At 43.9% G+C, this 22,432-nt stretch overlaps 1 protein-coding gene across 17 annotated transcripts in view; it reads right to left on the bottom strand.

The window, feature by feature from the left end:
- The window catches only part of LOC115107530 (MAP/microtubule affinity-regulating kinase 3-like), a 112,848-nt gene that overhangs the window by 39,825 nt on the left and 50,591 nt on the right, over positions 1-22,432 (bottom strand). For all 17 annotated transcript variants that reach the window (XR_010460841.1, XM_065008616.1, XM_065008627.1 and 14 more), the window contains exons 4-7: positions 21,413-21,461; positions 8,652-8,717; positions 7,466-7,536; positions 2,545-2,601 (exon numbers count right to left, since the gene is read on the bottom strand). Coding sequence is in view for 16 of the 17 variants with exons in the window: in XM_065008616.1 (XP_064864688.1) it covers positions 2,545-2,601; positions 7,466-7,536; positions 8,652-8,717; positions 21,413-21,461 (243 nt within the window). In the remaining variant the exon portion in view is untranslated. The remainder of the gene's footprint in view (positions 1-2,544; positions 2,602-7,465; positions 7,537-8,651; positions 8,718-21,412; positions 21,462-22,432) is intronic.

Here is a 22,432-nt window from a genome sequence, read left to right as displayed (position 1 = left end):
CCAGACGCAGTCAGTCAGCCAGACGCACAGTCAGTCAGTGAGCCAGACGCAGTAAGTCAGCCAGACGCACAGTCAGTGAGCCAGACGCACAGTCAGTGAGCCAGACGCACAGTCAGTCAGCCAGACGCACAGTCAGTCAGCCAGACGCACAGTCAGTCAGCCAGACGCAGTCAGTCAGCCAGACGCAGTCAGTCAGCAAGAGGCACAGTCAGTCAGCAAGAAGCACAATCAGTCAGCCAGACGCACTGTCAGTCAGCCAGACGCACAGTCAGTGAGCCAGACGCACAGTCAGTCAGCCAGACGCACAGTCAGTCAGCCAGACGCACAGTCAGTCAGCAAGAAGCACAGTCAGTCAGCCAAACGCACAGTCAGTCAGCCAGACGCACAGTCAGTGAGCCAGACACACAGTCAGTGAGCCAGACGCACAGTCAGTGAGCCAGACGCACAGCCAGTGAGTCAGACGCACAGTCAGTCTGCCAGACGCACAGTCAGTCAGCAAGAAGCACAGTCAGTCAGCAAGAAGCACAGTCAGTCAGCCAGACGCACAGTCAGAGAGCCAGACGCACAGTCAGTCAGTCAGCCAGACGCACAGTCAGTGAGCCAGACGCACAGTCAGAGAGCCAGACGCACAGTCAGTCAGTCAGCCAGACGCACAGTCAGTCAGCAAGAAGCACAGTCAGTCAGCAAGAAGCACAGTCAGTCAGCCAGACGCACAGTCAGAGAGCCAGACGCACAGTCAGTCAGCCAGACGCACAGTCAGGAAGCCTCCCGAGTGGTGCAGTGGTCTAGCTGTGCCACTAGAGATCCTGGTTCGAATCCAGGCTCTGTCGCAGCCGGCCCGACCAGGAGACCCATGGGCGGCGCACAATTGGCCGAGCGTCGTCAGGTTTAGGGGAGGGTTTGACCGGCAGGGATGTCCTTGTCCCATCGCACTCTAGCAACTCCTGTGGCGGGCCGGGCGCATGCACGCTGACAGGGTCGCCAGGTGTACGGTGTTTCCTCCGACACAGTGTGGCTGGCTTCTGGGTTAAGTGGGCATTGTGTCAAGAGGCAGTGCGGCTTGGTTGGGTCGTGTTTCGGAGGACACACGGCTCTCGACCTTCGCCTCTCCTGAAGTCCGTACAGGAGTTGCAGCGATGAGACAAGACTAACTACCAATAGGATACCAGGAAATTGGGGAGAAAAAGTTGCACGGTCAGCCAGACACACGGTCAGTTGATGAAAACATCAGTAGACTAAACATAAATAGTGAAAATCAGCACAAAAGCAATAATGCATTAATAATGAATATTAAATGCCGATATGACAGCATTCAAAGATAATAAATGGACTGTCAGCTCGTGCTTACATGGTGTGCATCTTAACACAGTGGCATCAGTTGGAGCATGTCCATGTCACATAAACAATGAAAGCTGGTGAGAGCGTTGCTCATGTTGTTTTGAGTTTGAGATGTGGGGCCTGCTGTCTCAGTGATGACATTTTGTGCTGATAATCAGTGTAGCATTGTTCACAAGCTTGTTCTTCCCAAATGTTGTCGTCCCTACCTGCTCAGTGCACACGGGTTATGGCTTTTTAGGTGAAGATTCAGGTTCAGGTTGAGAGCTCGGAATCAGAAGAATAATAAACATGATCCATTTCTTCCTCCGCAATCTGAGTGGTTTTCATTCAGATCTTGTCGCAGCGCTAACGCAGAATGTGCATCCCGTTCGTCTGGGTTTTAATACCATTGTACATGACGTACGCTCTCACTGTGTTCTCCAAGTAGGCCAAAGTAGACTGATAAGACTGCTTGGATTCGGTGGACGGATATAGGGTACTTACCATTTGGAAATGACAAAAGATCCATGATCCCTTTTCTCCCCCAATATACTTTATTAATTTATTTCATCCATTGTTGTATCTGTGACATTACTTTCAGTTACAGTTTTAGGTTCAGTTTCGAGGCAGTTTTCGGGGTGATTCTAAACTGGGAACTGCACCTTCAACTGTGAGGAGAAGGAAGGGCAACCCTATTTTATAAAGGGCATGTCATTTTTCCCCTGGAAAGCCATTTAAAAAAAGACACGCCCTGCTAAAACTCGCTATGACACCAGGTCTGTATGTTATATTATGATTGTAACAACAACAACAGTGTGTTAAACAGACTTATTTAGGAAAAGTCTGGAGTGAGAGGGGCATGACGTTCAAAATGTAATTAATGAGCCATCCAAATGACGACTGATTTAGTGGTTCTAGTGTGAAGAAGTCTTCTGAAGTTTGTCATTTCTTGATTTTCCCTTAAGAAATCAGTCCTTACAAAACATGTCTGTTAATTATAATCCACATAATAACTCAAATTTCCTGTTGCTGCTGGATCAGTGTCCTGCTGTAGCAAACTGGCTCAAATTAAGATCCTACATCTCTATGTGTGTGTGTGTGCGTGCGTGCGTGCGTGCGTGCGTGCGTGCGTGTGTGTGTGTGCGTGTGTGTGTGCGTGTGTGCGGGGGTGTGTGTGTGCGTGCGTGTGCGCGCGCGCGTGTGTGTGTATAATAAAGCCTTCATTACCTTCAGGTCTCTGTGTACAATGTGTTTCTGATGGCAGTACTGTACAGCTGACACAATCTGGAAAGGAATGGACCAAAACCATACAATTACAAGTTAGAACATATTATTAGACAGTTGTACGATGACGTTTTAGAAGGTCTTCTTCAAGGGACAACTAGACACGGCAGTCCTTGACATCTCAGAGTTTGACACATGGCAGAGGAGCTTGGGGTTCAGAAAGTGTGTGTGTGTGTCTCTGTGTGTGTGGGCAATTAACAACATCCAACCGCAGCACCTACACCTCTCAGAACTCCATTGATTGGACAACAGGGATGTGCTTGGGGCTAGAACAGTGTGTGTGGTGTGTGGTGTGTGGTGTGTGTGTGTGTGTGTGTGTGTGTGTGTGTGTGTGTGTGTGTGTGTGTGTGTGTGTGTGTGTGTGTGCCAGATCTGGTGGAGTTCCCATCTAGGTAAGCAGGGGCTGATAGGAACAGAATTAGCTATTCACTGATTACAGTCAATAACATACATTGATTGTTATTTTTGTAGTTATAAAGTAGCTATCTACTGGGGTAATACATTTTTGCAGTCTCCTAATGGGGTAATATATTTCTGCAGTCTCCTAATGGGGTAATATATTTCTGCAGTCTCCTAATGGGGTAATATATTTCTGAAGTCTAATGGGGTAATATATTTCTGCAGTCTCCTAATGGGGTAATATATTTCTGCAGTCTCCTAATGGGGTAATATATTTCTGCAGTCTCCTAATGGGGTAATATATGTCTGCAGTCTCCTAATGGGGTAATATATGTCTGCAGTCTCCTAATGGGGTAATATATGTCTGCAGTCTCCTAATGGGGTAATATGCTCTGGATAAGAGCGTCTGCTAAATGACTTAAATGTAAATGTATATATGTCTGCAGTCTCCTAATGGGGTAATATATTTCTGCAGTCTAATGGGGTAATATATGTCTGCAGTCTCCTAATGGGGTAATATATGTCTGCAGTCTCCTAATGGGGTAATATATGTCTGCAGTCTCCTAATGGGGTAATATATGTCTGCAGTCTCCTAATGGGGTAATATATGTCTGAAGTCTAATGGGGTAATATATTTCTGCAGTCTCCTAATGGGGTAATATATTTCTGCAGTCTCCTAATGGGGTAATATATTTCTGCAGTCTCCTAATGCGGTAATATATTTCTGCAGTCTCCTAATGGGGTAATATATTTCTGAAGTCTAATGGGGTAATATATTTCTGCAGTCTCCTAATGGGGTAATATATGTCTGCAGTCTAATGGGGTAATATATTTCTGCAGTCTCCTAATGGGGTAATATATTTCTGCAGTCTCCTAATGCGGTAATATATTTCTGCAGTCTCCTAATGGGGTAATATATTTCTGAAGTCTAATGGGGTAATATATTTCTGCAGTCTCCTAATGGGGTAAAATATTTCTGCAGTCTCCTAATGGGGTAATATATGTCTGAAGTCTAATGGGGTAATATATTTCTGCAGTCTAATGGGGTAATATATTTCTGCAGTCTCCTAATGGGGTAATATATTTCTGCAGTCTCCTAATGGGGTAATATGCTCTGGATAAGAGCGTCTGCTAAATGACTTAAATGTAAATGTATATATGTCTGCAGTCTCCTAATGGGGTAATATATTTCTGCAGTCTAATGGGGTAATATATGTCTGCAGTCTCCTAATGGGGTAATATATGTCTGCAGTCTCCTAATGGGGTAATATATGTCTGCAGTCTCCTAATGGGGTAATATATGTCTGCAGTCTCCTAATGGGGTAATATATGTCTGAAGTCTAATGGGGTAATATATTTCTGCAGTCTCCTAATGGGGTAATATATTTCTGCAGTCTCCTAATGGGGTAATATATTTCTGCAGTCTCCTAATGCGGTAATATATTTCTGCAGTCTCCTAATGGGGTAATATATTTCTGAAGTCTAATGGGGTAATATATTTCTGCAGTCTCCTAATGGGGTAATATATGTCTGCAGTCTAATGGGGTAATATATTTCTGCAGTCTCCTAATGGGGTAATATATTTCTGCAGTCTCCTAATGCGGTAATATATTTCTGCAGTCTCCTAATGGGGTAATATATTTCTGAAGTCTCCTAATGGGGTAATATATTTCTGCAGTCTCCTAATGGGGTAATATATGTCTGCAGTCTCCTAATGGGGTAATATATTTCTGCAGTCTCCTAATGGGGTAATATATTTCTGCAGTCTCCTAATGGGGTAATATATTTCTGCAGTCTCCTAATGGGGTAATATATTTCTGCAGTCTCCTAATGGGGTAATATATTTCTGCAGTCTCCTAATGGGGTAATATATTTCTGCAGTCTCCTAATGGGGTAATATATTTCTGCAGTCTAACGGGGTAATATATTTCTGCAGTCTAACGGGGTAATATATTTCTGCAGTCTAATGGGGTAATATATTTCTGCAGTCTCCTAATGGGGTAATATATTTCTGAAGTCTAATGGGGTAATATATTTCTGCAGTCTCCTAATGGGGTAATATATTTCTGCAGTCTCCTAATGGGGTAATATATTTCTGAAGTCTAATGGGGTAATATATTTCTGCAGTCTCCTAATGGGGTAATATATGTCTGCAGTCTAATGGGGTAATATATTTCTGCAGTCTCCTAATGGGGTAATATATTTCTGCAGTCTCCTAATGCGGTAATATATTTCTGCAGTCTCCTAATGGGGTAATATATTTCTGAAGTCTAATGGGGTAATATATTTCTGCAGTCTCCTAATGGGGTAAAATATTTCTGCAGTCTCCTAATGGGGTAATATATTTCTGAAGTCTCCTAATGGGGTAATATATTCCTGCAGTCTCCTAATGGGGTAATATATGTCTGCAGTCTCCTAATGGGGTAATATATTTCTGCAGTCTCCTAATGCGGTAATATATTTCTGCAGTCTCCTAATGGGGTAATATATTTCTGAAGTCTAATGGGGTAATATATTTCTGCAGTCTCCTAATGGGGTAAAATATTTCTGCAGTCTCCTAATGGGGTAATATATTTCTGAAGTCTCCTAATGGGGTAATATATTTCTGCAGTCTCCTAATGGGGTAATATATGTCTGCAGTCTCCTAATGGGGTAATATATTTCTGCAGTCTCCTAATGGGGTAATATATTTCTGCAGTCTCCTAATGGGGTAATATATTTCTGCAGTCTCCTAATGGGGTAATATATTTCTGCAGTCTCCTAATGGGGTAATATATTTCTGCAGTCTCCTAATGGGGTAATATATGTCTGCAGTCTCCTAATGGGGTAACAATATTTCTGCAGTCTAACGGGGTAATATATTTCTGCAGTCTAATGGGGTAATATATTTCTGCAGTCTCCTAATGGGGTAATATATTTCTGAAGTCTAATGGGGTAATATATTTCTGCAGTCTCCTAATGGGGTAATATATTTCTGCAGTCTAATGGGGTAATATATTTCTGCAGTCTCCTAATGGGGTAATATATTTCTGCAGTCTCCTAATGGGGTAATATATTTCTGCAGTCTAATGGGGTAATATATGTCTGCAGTCTCCTAATGGGGTAATATATTTCTGCAGTCTCCTAATGGGGTAATATATTTCTGCAGTCTCCTAATGGGGTAGTACATTTCTGCTGTCTCCTAATGGGGTAATATATTTCTGCAGTCTCCTAATGGGGTAATATATGTCTGCAGTCTCCTAATGGGGTAATATATTTCTGAAGTCTAATGGGGTAATATATTTCTGCAGTCTCCTAATGGGGTAATATATTTCTGCAGTCTCCTAATGGGGTAATATATTTCTGCAGTCTAATGGGGTAATATATGTCTGCAGTCTCCTAATGGGGTAATATATTTCTGCAGTCTCCTAATGGGGTAATATATTTCTGCAGTCTCCTAATGGGGTAATATATTTCTGCAGTCTCCTAATGGGGTAGTACATTTCTGCAGTCTCCTAATTCTTTGTTTTGGTGACAGTCATTTTTGCCTCGTTCTCAATTAATAATAGGCCTACTGGTCAATGTGAAGTTATAACCTCCCCTTTCCTTTTGCACATATCCTCTATCAAGTATCATAGTTAGTTGGAAACACTGACCAATCAGCTCTATGTTTGACAGTGTTAGTTGGAAACACTGACCAATGAGCTCTACGTTTGACAGTGTTAGTTGGAAACACTGACCAATGAGCTCTACGTTTGACAGTGTTAGTTGGAAACACTGACCAATGAGCTCTACGTTTGACAGTGTTAGTTGGAAACACTGACCAATGAGCTCCACGTTTGACAGTGTTAGTTGGAAACACTGACCAATGAGCTCTACGTTTGACAGTGTTAGTTGGAAACACTGACCAATGAGCTCTACGTTTGACAGTGTTAGTTGGAAACACTGACCAATGAGCTCTACGTTTGACAGTGTTAGTTGGAAACACTGACCAATGAGCTCCACGTTTGACAGTGTTAGTTGGAAACACTGACCAATGAGCTCTACGTTTGACAGTGTTAGTTGGAAACACTGACCAATGAGCTCTACGTTTGAGAGTGTTAGATGGAAACACTGACCAATGAGCTCTACGTTTGACAGTGTTAGTTGGAAACACTGACCAATGAGCTCTACGTTTGACAGTGTTAGTTGGAAACACTGACCAATGAGCTCTACGTTTGCTGCCTTCTCCGTTGCTGATAATGCAGCTCTCGTCCACTGGCAGAACTTATGTAGGCTATATAGGTCTTAGGGTAGTGTTGGCCAAGTGAATTGGTTGTTCCTCGCAGCGCTCAGTCCTGCCAAGACGGCTGGCTTGAAAGTCTGTGTGTGTGTGTGTGTGTGTGTGTGTGTGTGTGTCTGTGACACCCAGCCAGGGTGTCTTTGAACATGGTGTGTCTTAGTGTGTGTGTGCGTGTGTAGGGCTGAATCCAGTCCACTGCGGTACCTGTCTAAATTTAGCCCTGGCCTCCTTCTCCTTCATCCTCCCATGTGCTACGAGGTAGTCAAAGACCTCCCCTGGAAGGAGATAGGGGGAAGGGGGGCGAGAGGGAGGAGAGATAGAGGTGGGTAGGAGAGAGAGAGAGAGAGAGAGAAAGAAAGGGGGAGAGAAAAAGAGAAACAGAGAGAGGGGGGGAGAGAGGGAGAAAGAGAGAGAGAGAGAAAAGGGGGGGATGGAGAGGGACAGAGAGAAAGAGGGAGGAGAGAGGCATAGAGTTTAAGTTAAACTTTGACTGAATGGAGACACGCCACAACTTTCTCTCAGTCCTCCAAATGAAATGTAAAGTCATATGTCTGAAAGCATAAATTGCTAGTTAGGCAGCCTCATTTGTCCTAGGTAAGGCAACATTATGCCTTATTATACAGTACTATATAAATAGCAGGAGGCAGACCAAACGTCCTCCTGGAGAGCTACTGGTTATGCTGTCTTTTTCTCCAGCCCTGACCTATGATTCTACTAAACAGACCTGAAGCAGGTGCGTTAGCACAGGATAGCACCTTGTAGCTCTTCAAGAGGAGGGTGGCATACTATAATAGTAGAACCAGGATGATAATACTTGTATTTAATATTCATGAGCTTTCATGCATTATGCTCAAAGCATATTATAAATATTATAGTGTACTCTGTACTACACTATTTACCGTACCTCATATTGCTAAGTAACTTACCTCCACTGACATATCACTAAGTAACTTACCTCCACTGACATATCACTAAGTAACTTACCTCCACTGACATATCACTAAGTAACTTACCTCCACTGACATATCACTAAGTAACTTACCTCCACTGGCATATCACTAAGTAACTTACCTCCACTGACATATCACTAAGTAACTTACCTCCACTGACATATCACTAAGTAACTTACCTCCACTGACATATCACTAAGTAACTTACCTCCACTGGCATATCACTAAGTAACTTACCTCCACTGACATATCACTAAGTAACTTACCTCCACTGACATATCACTAAGTAACTTACCTCCACTGACATATCACTAAGTAACTTACCTCCACTGACATATCACTAAGTAACTTACCTCCACTGGCATATTACTAAGTAACTTACCTCCACTGACATATCACTAAGTAACTTACCTCCACTGACATATCACTAAGTAACTTACCTCCACTGGCATATTCCATCACGAGGTAGAGAGTCTTCTCAGTCTCTATCACCTCAAACAGTTTCACTGTGGAAGGTAGAGAGAGAGAGAGAGAGAGAGAGAGAGAGAGAGAGAGAGAGAGAGAGAGAGAGAGAGAGAGAGAGAGAGAGAGAGGGAGGCAGAGAGAGAGGCAGAGAGAGAGAGAGGCAGAGAGAGAGAGAGAGGCAGAGAGAGAGAGAGGCAGAGAGAGAGAGAGAGAGAGAGGCAGAGAGAGAGAGAGGCAGAGAGAGAGAGAGGCAGAGAGAGAGAGAGAGAGAGAGGGAGGCAGAGAGAGAGAGAGAGGAGAGAGAGCAGAGAGAGAGAGAGAGAGGGAGGCAGAGAGAGAGAGAGAGAGAGAGGCAGAGAGAGAGAGAGAGAGAGAGAGAGAGAGGGGCAGAGAGAGAGAGAGAGAGGGGCAGAGAGAGAGAGAGAGAGAGGGAGGCAGAGAGAGAGAGAGAGAGAGAGAGAGAGAGAGAGAGAGAGGCAGAGAGAGAGGCAGAGGCAGAGAGAGAGAGAGAGGGAGGCAGAGAGAGAGAGAAAGAGTAAGAGAGAGTTTTTTCACTTTTGTTTATTATCTATTTCACTTGCTTTGGCAATGTAAATATACAGTATGTTTTCCATGCCAATGAATTGAATTGATATTAGCCAGGTTGCCTCAGGACAGTATAGGTGCAGTAGTGCTGGCTGTTCTGTTCCCAGGATGCAGTCACATGAGACAGACAGACAGGCCTGAGGGCCAGAGACAGACAGGCAGGCCTGAGGGCCAGAGACAGACAGACAGGCCTGAGGGCCAGAGACAGACAGACAGGCCTGAGGGCCAGAGACAGACAGCCAGACCAGAGACAGACAGGCTGAGGGCCAGAGACAGACGGACAGGCCTGAGGGCCAGAGACAGACAGACAGACCAGAGACAGACAGACAGGCCTGAGGGCCAGAGACAGACAGACAGACAGACAGTCTACCATAGCAGCTCACTGCAACTCTGCTGCTGCAGCCTAGAGCCCACAATCACCACCTGAGGAGATAACTCAGCTTGCGTGTATGCGTGTGTGTGTGTGTATGCGTGTGTGTGTGTGTGTGTGTGTGTATGCGTGTGTGCATGTGTGACTAGACACAAAGCACTAGGCTGAAGGAATGTAACTGTGAAATCAAAGCCTACAGTTAGGTGGAAAAGCCCCGTAATAGCAGGCTAAAGCTCGCTTTCTGAATCACTGTCTGTTTCACTGTCTATCTGTGGGCGTGTTCCAGAACACACTCATTTTGCAGGATAAGGATAGCTGCTAGACTATATTGACATTGGGTACCTGAGACAATAAAAACTTCTGCGGATCTGCACAGAATTTATGTTCAGTGTCTGTTAACACTCAGACTCTTTCTTAACTGATCAATAAGCCCTTGATTGGACAAAACAGGAGTGTTAGGGACAAAAAAACATAACACTGCACTCCTTGAGATTCCACACCAAGAATACAAACCTTGCTATATTACACTATTGAAAATTCAATTTGGCCTGAAATTCACCTTGCTACTCTTAGCAGATTTTGGCATCATCTGAACGTTGTATGCATCTGCCTGCTTAAAATGTTGCTTTGGGCTACTTTGTATCCCACCGAAGAAATTGTCTAGGGGAGAAACGCTGCAGATTTTCCAAACATATGTTGTCAGAAATCAAGGAATCCAAACATTAAAACAGAACTCAACAATATTCAAAAATGTATCAAAATTTGTAGGAAATCAACTAAATCTATTGAACTTAGTAGAAAATGCATTAATTTGCCCGAGTGAGACATGAACATAAAGTGAGACATGAACATGAAGTGAGACATGAACATGAAGTGAGACATGAACAGGAAGTGAGACATGAACATAAAGTGAGACATGAACATGAAGTGAGACATGAACATGAAGTGAGACATGAACATGAAGTGAGACATGAACAGGAAGTGAGACATGAACATAAAGTGAGACATGAACATAAAGTGAGACATGAACAGGAAGTGAGACATGAACAGGAAGTGAGACATGAACATAAAGTGAGACATGAACATAAAGTGAGACATGAACATAAAGTGAGACATGAACATAAAGTGAGACATGAACAGGAAGTGAGACATGAACAGGAAGTGAGACATGAACATAAAGTGAGACATGAACATAAAGTGAGACATGAACATAAAGTGAGACATGAACATAAAGTGAGAGATGAGACATGAAGTGAGACATGAATATGAAGTGAGACATGAACATGAAGTGAGACGTGAACATGAAGTGAGACGTGAACATGAAGTGAGACATGAGACATGAAGTGAGACATGAGACATGAAGTGACACCTGAAACCCCACCTCTTTAAGGAATACCTAGGATAGGATAAAGTAATCCTTCTCACCCCCCCCTTAAAAGATTTAGATGCACTATTGTAAAGTGGCTGCTCCACTGGATGTCATAAGGTGAATGCACCAATTTGTAAGTCGCTCTGGATAAGAGCGTCTGCTAAATGACTTAAATGTAAATGTAAATGTAAGTGAGACATGAACAGGAAGTGAGACATAAACACAATGCATCAGTGATTTGTATTTTTATGCAACTTTCTGAAACGGCACAGGAATTCCCCTGTCTGTGCGCATGTCTATACTTTGTGTAGCCGTTAACGATGATGCTAACGATAACCTGTTTTTTTCTAAATACCTCAATTAAAATGTTAACTTCAAAGTATCCTGACAGAACGATTTCATCATTATTTGAATCAATCCAGTGGCCATTTGTTTTGCAAACTCCGCCGTAACCAAACAACGGTCTCTTCCTGTGAGCACTTGCATTAAAAGGGTAACTGCACCCAAAAATAGAATTTTCTTACATTTTCCCAGACCTCAAAAATGGTCTCCTGATGTGGTTTAAACATTGTTGTGGACTTAAAACATCCAATTTTGTTGTTTTGTTCCCCCCCCCATTTAAAAAAAATGTGATTTTGAGAGGGAAAACCTGAAACATTGAACAACAAAATGGAGGAAAAAATGGAATCAGGCAAACAAAATAAAACAGATTTTAAAAAGGTTTCATGTTGGTGCAGCCACATGCTGTTATGAAATGAGACCACAGTCTCTGTCTCTCTCCCCCTCAGTCTTCTTCAGTCTGACTCCCTCTATTCCCTCGCTCTTTCCCTGTCGGTATCATTTAGTCTTGTATCTCTCCCTCCATCTTGCTCTCTCCTTCAGTCGGTCTCCATCAGTCTCTCTCTTCATCACCCTCCCTATCTCCCTCCTTCTGCACTGACCTACCTGGGTTTTGGGAGCGAGGGAGTGAGAAAGTGGGTCAGCAGAAGAGTGGAAGTTGAGCGTGAGAAGCACCAAAAGAAAAAAGGAAAACAGTCTCTTCCCCCAGGCCTAACCAGACGATCGCCAACCATGTCCCGTAAAATTTAGACCACCCAAAAGCTACACTTCGGAATTAAGGAAGCCAAACAGCAGTAAAGTTCTCCAGCAACGACTGCTGCTGCCTGCTCGACTGCTCGTCTGAAATTACTAAAAACAAATTAGGAACTACAAACCAAAAGCTCCCCCGATGTCAGACGACCCCCTCACTGCTGAATAAAGTTAAACCAGTTTTACTGCAGCTTTGACTCACAAACGCCCGTCCATCACCAGGACAACACCCCTCCCTTCCTCTCTAGGCACCTCTATCCATCTGCCATCCCAGGAAGCCCCCACCCCTGGTCATCACAGAGCAGGAGGTCGACAGACTCTTTAGGAAACAGAACACCAGGAAGGCTGCTGCCTCAGACAAGGTCTCTCCAGCCACACTTAAGCACTCTTAACAAACTCTGTTTCCAGGAAAATATTCAACCAATCACTAGAGCAATGCACTGTTCAAATCAAATCAAATTGTATTGTCACATGCGGCCAAATTCACCTTACAGTGAAATGCTTACTGACAAGCCCTTAACCAACACTGCAGTGTTAAGAAACGGTTCCTGCCTGTTTTAAAATCCTCCATTATGGTTCTAGTCCCGAAAAAAGGTGTCCCGCTTGACCGACTACCTCAACCCACTGCAGTTCGCCTACAGAGTTGACGCGGTCAACTTGGTCCTACACTGCATCCTCAAACACCTTGATAACCCAACTAATGTGTAAAGATAATATTCTTCACGTCTGTGCGCATGTGTGTACCATTTTAAGTCCTTAGTGACGTGGACACAGAGGAAATTTAAGCTCTAGACCGACTTCACTGCAGCCCCATCGATGTGGATGGTAGCGTGTTTGTCACCCGTTTCTTGTAGTCCACGATCAGCTCCTTGGTCTTGCTGACGTTGTGGTTGTTGTTCCGACACCACACTGCAAGGTCACTGACCTCCTCCCTGTAGGCTGTCTCCTCGATGCCGGTGATCAGGCCTATCACCGTTGTGTCGTCAGCAAACTTGATGATGGTGTTGGAGTAATGCGTGACCACGCAGTCATGGGCGAACAGGAAGTACAGGAGGGGAATAAGCACATATCCCTGTCAGGCCCCCATGTTGTGGGTGGGCATGGCAGAGGTGATGTTGCCTACCCTCACCACCTGGGGTAGGCCCGTCAGGAAGTCCATCATACAGTTGCAGAGGGAGGTGTTCAGTCCCAGGGTGCTAAGTTTGGTGACGAGCTTGGAGGGGATAATGGTGTTGAACGCTGAGCTGTAGTCAACAAACAGCATTCTCGCATAGGTATTGCTCTTATCTAGGTGGGTAAGGGACACATGAAGTGCAATTTAGATTGCGTCATATGCGGTATTTCTGGGATAATGGAGTGGATGTGTGCCATAACCAGCATTTCAAAGGACTTTATGATTACAGAAGTGAGTGCTACAGGGTGGTAGACATTGTGGCCTGAAGCCTTGAGAACAGGAATGATGGTGGTCATCTTAAAACAGGGGGATTAGAGACTGGGACAAGGAGAGGTTGAAAATGACTGTGAATATACCTGCCAGCTGTTCTGCGCATGCTCTAAAAATGCGCCCTGGAATACAGTCGGGCCCCGCGGTCTTGCGGGTGTTGACCTGATTAAAGACCTTACGTCGGCCTCAAAGAGCGAGATCACCCAGACTGTCCTCACACCCGACCGGCACACCCATTCGATGTTGTTATTGTCGAAGCGTGCATAAACGTTTGTCTGGTAGAGAGGCATCATTGGGCAGATCACTGGGTCTTCCTTTGTAATCTGTAATGGACTGTAGCCCCTGCTACATGTGGTGTGCATCTGAGGCTGTGTAATATGATTCTACCTTATTCCTATTATTGTTCTTTTGCTAGTTTCTTGACTCTGCAGGTTCGTAAAAGGACTTCTTGTATTTGTTCCTGCCCTTAGCCGTAGCCTCAGGGTTGTCTGCGATAGCCTCGCGAGAGGTAGTCCTGTCCTTAGCCTCGCGAGAGGTAGTCCTGTCCTCAGCCGTAGCCTCAGGGTTGTCTGTGATAGCCTCGCGAGAGGTAGTCCTGTCCTCAGAGCCTCAGGGTTGTCTAGCCTCCGAGAGGTAGTTAGCCTGCGATAGCCTCGAGAGGTAGTCCTGCCCTTAGCCGTAACCTCAGCCGTAGCCTCAGCCTCAGGGGGTAGTCCTGTCCTTAGCCTCGCGAGAGGTAGTCCTGTCCTCAGCCGTAGCCTCAGGGTTGTCTGCGATAGCCTCGCGAGAGGTAGTCCTGTCCTTAGCCTCGCGAGAGGTAGTCCTGTCCTCAGCCGTAGCCTCAGGGTTGCCGTAGCCTCAGGGTCCTGTCTGCCGAGCCTCAGCCTCGTGAACCTCAGGTAGTCCTGTCCTTAGCCGTAGCCTAGCCGATAGCCTCAGGGTTGTCCTGCCGTAGCCTCAGGGTTGTCTAGCCTCGCGAGAGGTAGTCCTGTCCTTAGCCGTAGCCTCAGGATAGCCTCGCGAGAGGTAGTCCTGTCCTTAGTAGCCTCAGGGTTGTCTGCTATAGCCTCGCGATAGCCTGTCCTTAGCCGAGCCTCAGGGTTGGCTATAGCCTCCTGTCCTGTCCTTAGCCGTAGCCTCAGGGTTGTCTGCGATAGCCTCGCGAGAGGTAGTCCTGTCCTTAGCCGTAGCCTCAGGGTTGTCTGCGATAGCCTCGCGAGAGGTAGTCCTGTCCTTAGCCGTAGCCTCAGGGTTGTCTGCTATAGCCGAGAGGTAGTCCTGTCAGGGTTGTCTATAGCCTCGTGAGAGGTAGCCTCGTGAGAGGTAGTCCTGTCCTTAGCCGTAGCCTCAGGGTTGTCTGCGATAGCCTCGTGAGAGGTAGTCCTGTCCTTAGCCGTAGCCTCAGGGTTGTCTGCGATAGCCTCGTGAGAGGTAGTCCTGTCCTTAGCCGTAGCCTCAGGGTTGTCTGCGATAGCCTCGTGAGAGGTAGTCCTGTCCTTAGCCGTAGCCTCAGGGTTGTCTGCGATAGCCTCGTGAGAGGTAGTCCTGTCCTCAGGGTTGTCGATAGCCTCGTGAGAGGTAGTCCTGTCCTTAGCCGTAGCCTCAGGGGTCTGCGATAGCCTCGTGAGAGGCAGTCCTGATAGCCTCAGGGTTGTCAAGATAGCCTCGTGAGAGGCAGTCCTGTCCCGTAGCCTCAGGGTTGTCTGCGATAGCCTCGTGAGAGGTAGTCCTGTCCTTAGCCGTAGCCTCAGGGTTGGCGAGAGGTAGTCCTCTTAGTGAGAGAGGTAGTCCTGTCCTTAGCCGTAGTTGTCTGCGATAGCCTCGTGAGAGAGTGCGATAGCCTCGTGAGAGGCAGTCCTGTCCTTAGCCGTAGCCTCAGGGTTGTCTGCGATAGCCTCGTGAGAGGTAGTCCTGTCCTTAGCCGTAGCCTCAGGGTTGTCTGCGATAGCTTAGTGAGAGGTAGTCCTGTCCTTCAGTATAGCGCCAACCTCTTTTTGATTTGGGAAGCTTTTCAACTCAAGCAGACACGGTCGCCAGTTGTTTCCTCTGACACATTGGTGCGGACGGCTTCCGGGTTAAGCGAGCAGTGTGTCACAACCCTGCGGCTTGGCAGCGTCGTGTTTCGTGGGGAGGCATGGCTCTCGACCTTCGCCTCTCCCGAGTCCGTACGGGAGTTGCAGAGATGGGACAAGACTAACTACCAATGGGATATCACAAAACTGGAGAAAAAAATTGGGTAAAAAGTAATTTAAAAAATAAAAGTGAAATAAAAATGATAGCGGGTGCATTGTGAAATTCAAGTAAAAACGCCATCTTTTGTCGAGTGGTGACATTCTCATTCCCAACTTTCCCAACTCATTCCCAACTTTCCCAACTCATTCCCAACTTTTCATGGGTAGGAATTCATCCCTTATTGTCCCAGACTGTTCTCATTCTCTCGCTTCCTCTCTCTTACACTCACACACACTCTCTCTCACAGACACACACACAGTGTGTCTGTCGTGTGCGTTGTGGTGTCTGTGCGTGTTGTGTGTGTACTGTGGTGTGTGTTGTGGTGGTGGGGCACATGAGAGGGGGAACAGAGGGGACCTGCTAGATAATCGCCAGGGCTTAATGACACACACACACACACACACAAAGAGTGACACAAACAGCCTTTTGTACCCCCAGGAAGAAGGTCGCTGTGTGTGTGTGTCTGTGTGAGAGAGAGAGGAAATGGGAACACTGGATAAAGGGGGATTTCCGACCTAGGGATTAGAATAAAGTTGGGGGATGGGGGTGTCACCACTCAGGAGAGGAATTCCCAAACATGGGACAAGGGAGAAGGGGAAGAGAATTGGATGGCAGCTGCCATTTCTACTGGTAACGAGTCCATTCATTCAAGAGATGAAAGAAATTCCTAATTGAAAGTGAAGGTACCATTTACACTTTGTTAAAACATGCTAGGAAAGTACCATTTACACTTTGTTAAAACATGCTAGGAAAGTACCATTTACACTTTGTTAAAACATGCTAGGAAAGTGCCATTTACACTTTGTTAAAACATGCTAGGAAAGTGCCATTTACACTTTGTTAAAACATGCTAGGAAAGTACCATTTACACTTTGTTAAAACATGCTAGGAAAGTACCATTTACACTTTGTTAAAACATGCTAGGAAAGTACCATTTACACTTTGTTAAAACATGCTAGGAAAGTACCATTTACACTTTGTTAAAACATGCTAGGAAAGTACCATTTACACTTTGTTAAAACATGCTAGGAAAGTACCATTTACACTTTGTTAAAACATGCTAGGAAAGTACCATTTACACTTTGTTAAAACATGCTAGGAAAGTACCATTTACACTTTGTTAAAACATGCTAGGAAAGTGTCAAACTGGAGATGTAAACAATCTGGGAGCACCTCGTGAAAATTGGGAGGCATGAAACCGTCATATGTTCATGTACTGTATGTTGTTTTTCATATCTGCACTCCTGCCTAAATAATTGCCCATTGACCTTATTATATATATATAAAAAATATTTAAAAAAACATTTTAAGAGAGTACGTTTAAAATGTTAATTGTTTTGCCCTATAGTAAACTAACTAGTTGGTTAGCTACTGTAGCTACAGTTATTAACATTTCACAAAGTTAGTTTGCTAGCTAGCTGGAGTAATTCAACTAAGTTAGCTTGCAGGGCTAGCTAGCTAGAGTTATTTGCCTGTATTTACATACTTAAATGTGAATAACTCGAACTAACTAGATTACCAAGCAAATATAAATGTGAATAACTCTGGCTAGTTAGTCCTACAAGCTAACTAAGTGCAAATTAATAGTTAGAGTAATTCAACTAAGTTAGCTAGCTAGAGTTATTCACATTTATATTCACTTGCTAAGCTAGTTAGCTAAAGTTATTCACATTTAAGTAAGCTTCCTAATATGCTTGGATGGTATCCAGATTGTCAATCCTTCATTCAGATTGCCATACCGGGATATTCGGTAATACCGGCATTAAACACACAGGGCGCTCTTCAAATCCCACTGATAGCATTGCTAACCTTCGGGTTACATAGTAAAAAAGTACAGGTAGAAAATTCGCATAGAGAATTCGAACTAAATGCTAACGAGCACATTTAACATTTTATACAGACTCCGACCTAAACTATACTTGTAACTAAAAAACGCTACTCACAGTTTGCTGCACGCACAAAACAAATATTAAACACCAAGGGTCTTATCCAGGAGCGAATTCTCTGCTGTTACGAAGCGAATGTTCGATTTTGGATGAAGCTAACCACTTAGCCGACTACCTACTAAATTAGCAAACCAAAATTCACAACTGCATAGCAATTAGCACATTTTAGACAGTTAACTTAATAGTTATAAGATATCCAGCTGGCAAACATTTAGTTGTGAATTCCATACTGTAACTAGATCACCTGGCGCATTCTGCACAACAGCGAGTGACTCACAAGGCTCCGGTCTCTTGTGCTTGTAAACAAACACCACGTGACTGGGGACTTTCGGTAAATTGCCTAATGAAACATTATGTGACAGGTAAAATGCAGAATGAAATCTTCTTTATCTCATAACGTATTGCACAAGTTTACTGCAGGTATTTACTTAAGAAGTAGCTACAAATAAATACAAAAAACTTAAAGAAATTGTTTCAATGGTATTGAAAAACTATCCTGTGGTTTTTTCAAATATATATACTGTATTCAGCCCAAGCCTACTTGCTAAGCTAATAGGATAGATTTACTCACATGTATGTAAAGTTAGGAAGCTACTGCTCCTTAGGCTACAGTTGATAGCTAACTTGCATAATGTTGTTCATGCCTCCAAAAATGTATTGTACAAACACTGTGGCATAACTGTCGTGAGAGAAAAGCTGTGCTCCTCTCGAAAGTGAAACAATAGATGGGACAAGTGAATTCATCTACCTTCATCTAAATGTGTCTGGAGTAAATGCAGGCAGTCGTAGCCAGCCATGTATTAGGCTATTTATTAGACTATTTAGTTCATTATTGAATAGGACTAAGTAAGTAAATCATGTGCATTTTCATCTGCCAGGGTCATTTAACAATGTGTGTGAATGAGTGAAGGTACATAATGATGCACTCTGAGATGAGCTCTGAGAGACAGCTCAGTAATGAAGGAACATAACGATGAGCTCTGAGTGACAGCTCAGTAATGAAGGAACATAACGATAAGCTCTGAGTGACAGCTCAGTAATGAAGGAACATAATGATGAGCTCTGAGTGACAGCTCAGTAATGAAGGAACATGACGATGAGCTCTGAGATGAGCTCTGAGTGACAGCTCAGTAATGAAGGAACATGACGATGAGCTCTGAGATGAGCTCTGAGTGACAGCTCAGTAATGAAGGAACATGACGATGAGCTCTGAGATGAGCTCTGAGTGACAGCTCAGTAATGAAGGAACATGACGATGAGCTCTGAGATGAGCTCTGAGTGACAGCTCAGTAATGAAGGAACATAACGATGAGCTCTGAGTGACAGCTCAGTAATGAAGGAACATAACGATGAGCTCTGAGTGACAGCTCAGTAATGAAGGAACATAATGATGAGCTCTGAGATGAGCTCTGAGTGACAGCTCAGTAATGAAGGAACATAACGATGAGCTCTGAGTGACAGCTCAGTAATGAAGGAACATAATGATGAGCTCTGAGATGAGCTCTGAGTGACAGCTCAGTAATGAAGGAACATAATGATGAGCTCAGTAATGAAGAGATAACGATGAGCTCTGAGTGACAGCTCAGTAATGAAGGAACAATGATGAGCTCTGAGTGACAGCTCAGTAATGAAGGAACATAATGATGAGCTCTGAGATGAGCTCTGAGTGACAGCTCAGTAATGAAGGAACAATGATGAGCTCTGAGATGAGCTCTGAGTGACAGCTCAGTAATGAAGGAACAATGATGAGCTCTGAGTGACAGCTCAGTAATGAAGGAACATAGTGATGAGCTCTGAGTGACAGCTCAGTAATGAAGGAACATAACGATGAGCTCTGAGTGACAGCTCAGTAATGAAGGAACATAACGATGAGCTCTGAGTGACAGCTCAGTAATTAAGGAACATAATGATGAGCTCTGAGATGAGCTCTGAGTGACAACTCAGTAATGAAGGAACATAATGATAAGCTCTGAGTGACAGCTCAGTAATGTGCACTTGAGGTAAAGGCTTCACCTGCATTTAAAGCACACTTCCGGGTTTTCCAATTGCGAGTAAATCCGATTACGAGTATGAATTGTGATAAAATGGAAACAATTACGAATAGGAGTATGACGACATTGGCACAACCCTAGTTCTGTACTCCCGAAGTTGTTGACTGTTTTTGTGCTTGCCAGTTGGCTAGCAGTTCTCAGCTGATAGCAGCCAATGGCTAGCAGTTTCTTACTGGCGATAAAAAACGGATGATTGACATACATTTTCTGAGTCATTACTGAATTATTTAATGTAACAAATCAGACATTAAACCTTGTAAACAATTCATAGTAAATCATGGTAACCTCGTAAATAATTCATTTAGACCTGGCACTTATTGAAACAGGTGTTTATGTGCTGACTGGTATGTATGTCAGATCAAATCAAATTGTATTTGTCACATGCGCCGAATACGACAGGTGTAAACCCCCCCCCCCCCCACACTTCTAAAACCAAAGTTGCACCCCTGCCAGTACCCATCTATTTAAAGCCAATTAGGGTCCCAAGGGAAACACTGACCAACACCTTGGTTCTTACTGTGTCACAGCTGGCCCTAAGTAATCATTTCACTGTAAGGTCTACCTGTTGTATTCGGCGCATGTGACAAATAAAATGTTATTTTATTTGATTGTGTGTCGTTACCTGGCTATTCGAGACTCAGGAAATAATTTAAGTTTTACGGAAGTTGGTTTTAGCAAGCTGCTAATTTGCCAAAATGTTTTGTTTTGACCCCTAATGCTAATCGCTACTTAGCTAACTGGCTAGCGAAATCCACTGAGATAGGGAAAATGTTGCTAGCAAACCTTTTTCTCTGATACAGGCTTGTACCAGTGGTAGATTATAATCAGCATTGTTTGTGCAACACCTTGTTCATAAATCAAGAGATGAAATGGCGAAAAATATTCTAAAATCTTTGTTTGAATGTACAGCCAGAACAGCTTGAATGCACCTTGGCATAGATTCTACAAGTGTTTGGAACTAAACTGACAGTATGCAACACCACTCTTCCATGAGAATTGGCACAATCTGGTGTTTTACTGATGCTGGAAACCATCGTCTCAGGCATCGCTTCAGAATCTCCCATAAGAGTTCAATTGGGTTGAGCTCTAGTGACAGACAGCCGTGACATATGGTTTATATCGTTTTCATGCTCACCAAACAATTCAGTTACCGGAAATTGCATTTTTGTCCCCCCCCCAATTTTAACATTGGAATGTGATACAAAACGAGGCAACGGTGTGCTTTAGGACCATGTGTGACGCCTCAGAGATGTCAGACAGGCTGTTCGGTGTGTTCATCCCACATGATAAAAAAATAACAATACATTTAAACAAATTATGCCCCCCCCCACTTCTAAAACCAAAGTTGCACCCCTGCCAGTACCCATCTATTTAAAGCCAATTAGGGTCCCAAGGGAAACACTGACCAACACTTTGGTTCTTACTCTGTCACAACAATCTCTTTCTTTACTTTTTCATTCGTTGTCATGCCAAACAAAACTGCATTCCAAGTGCCCACTGTATTCCAACCATACAATTCCAACAGTTTATCCAAGTGTTTTGATCTATAAATCTCAAGTAAAAATCGCAATATATGGTACAAAAATCATATTGTGCAGCCCTAACTTTTCCCCAACAAGATGTAAGTCAGTATGTCAGTAACTCACTTACCAATGTTTGGATGGTTTAGAATCTTCATTATTCGGACTTCCCTGAAGAGCTGAAGACAGACAGAGAAAAGAAAGGACGTTTAGAAGAAGTAAACCATTCTCTCTCATCCAGACATTTCGAAGTTTTGTATTATTATTATTATTTTTTATTAACCTTCATTTAACTAGGAAAGTCAGTTAAGAACAAATTCTTATTTACAATGACGGCCTACCAAAAGGCAAAAGGCCTCCTGCGGGGATGGGGGCTGGGATTAAAAATAAAACAAAATAAAAATATAGGACAACACATCACAACAAGAGAGACACCACAACACTACATAAAGAGAGACTTAAGACAACAACATAGCATGGTAGCAACAACACATGAAAACACAGCATGGTAGCAACACAACATGGCAGCAGTACAACATGGTAGCAGCACAGAACATGGTACAAACATTGTTTGGCACAGACAACAGCACAAAGGACAAGAAGGTAGAGACAATAATACATCACGCGAAGCAGCTACAACTGTCAGTTGAAGAACAGATACAAAGCTGGTTACATTCTGTGGTTGTGAGAGGGACCGTATACAGGCCAATACTGGACAGTAAAACTAAAGTACGTACTTTAAAACAGGTTTCCACACAGTCTCACAACACAAACACATATTACTTTTCCTATTGTTATTGGTTACTTCAAGTCTCTCTAAGCCTTTGTACCGCTGCAAAAACAATCACACACACAAGTTACTTCGACATGAACGAGAGAGAGCCTCCCAACTCTCCCAGACTATGACTTTCTGGGAAGTTTGCTAAACACTTCCTCTGCCTTTCTTTCCCTCTCCCTATTTTCATTTCCTCCCTCCCTCTTTCCCTCCTTCATGAAGAAGCAGGACAGTCGCTCACTCCTGTCTCTGGCCACTTTTATGCGATTGGCCCATGGGGGGTGCCCTGGGTAGTCCTTCCCTGTTCCTCCCTCCCTCTTTCCCTCCTTCATGAAGAAGCAGGACAGTCGCTCACTCCTGTCTCTGGCCACTTAT

The sequence above is a fragment of the Oncorhynchus nerka genome, linkage group LG24, assembly GCF_034236695.1.
Source record: "Oncorhynchus nerka isolate Pitt River linkage group LG24, Oner_Uvic_2.0, whole genome shotgun sequence".
Classification (NCBI taxonomy): Eukaryota; Metazoa; Chordata; class Actinopteri; order Salmoniformes; family Salmonidae; genus Oncorhynchus; species Oncorhynchus nerka.
The sequence above is the reverse complement of the archived record's forward strand: the minus strand, read 5'-3'. Positions and strand labels throughout refer to the sequence as shown.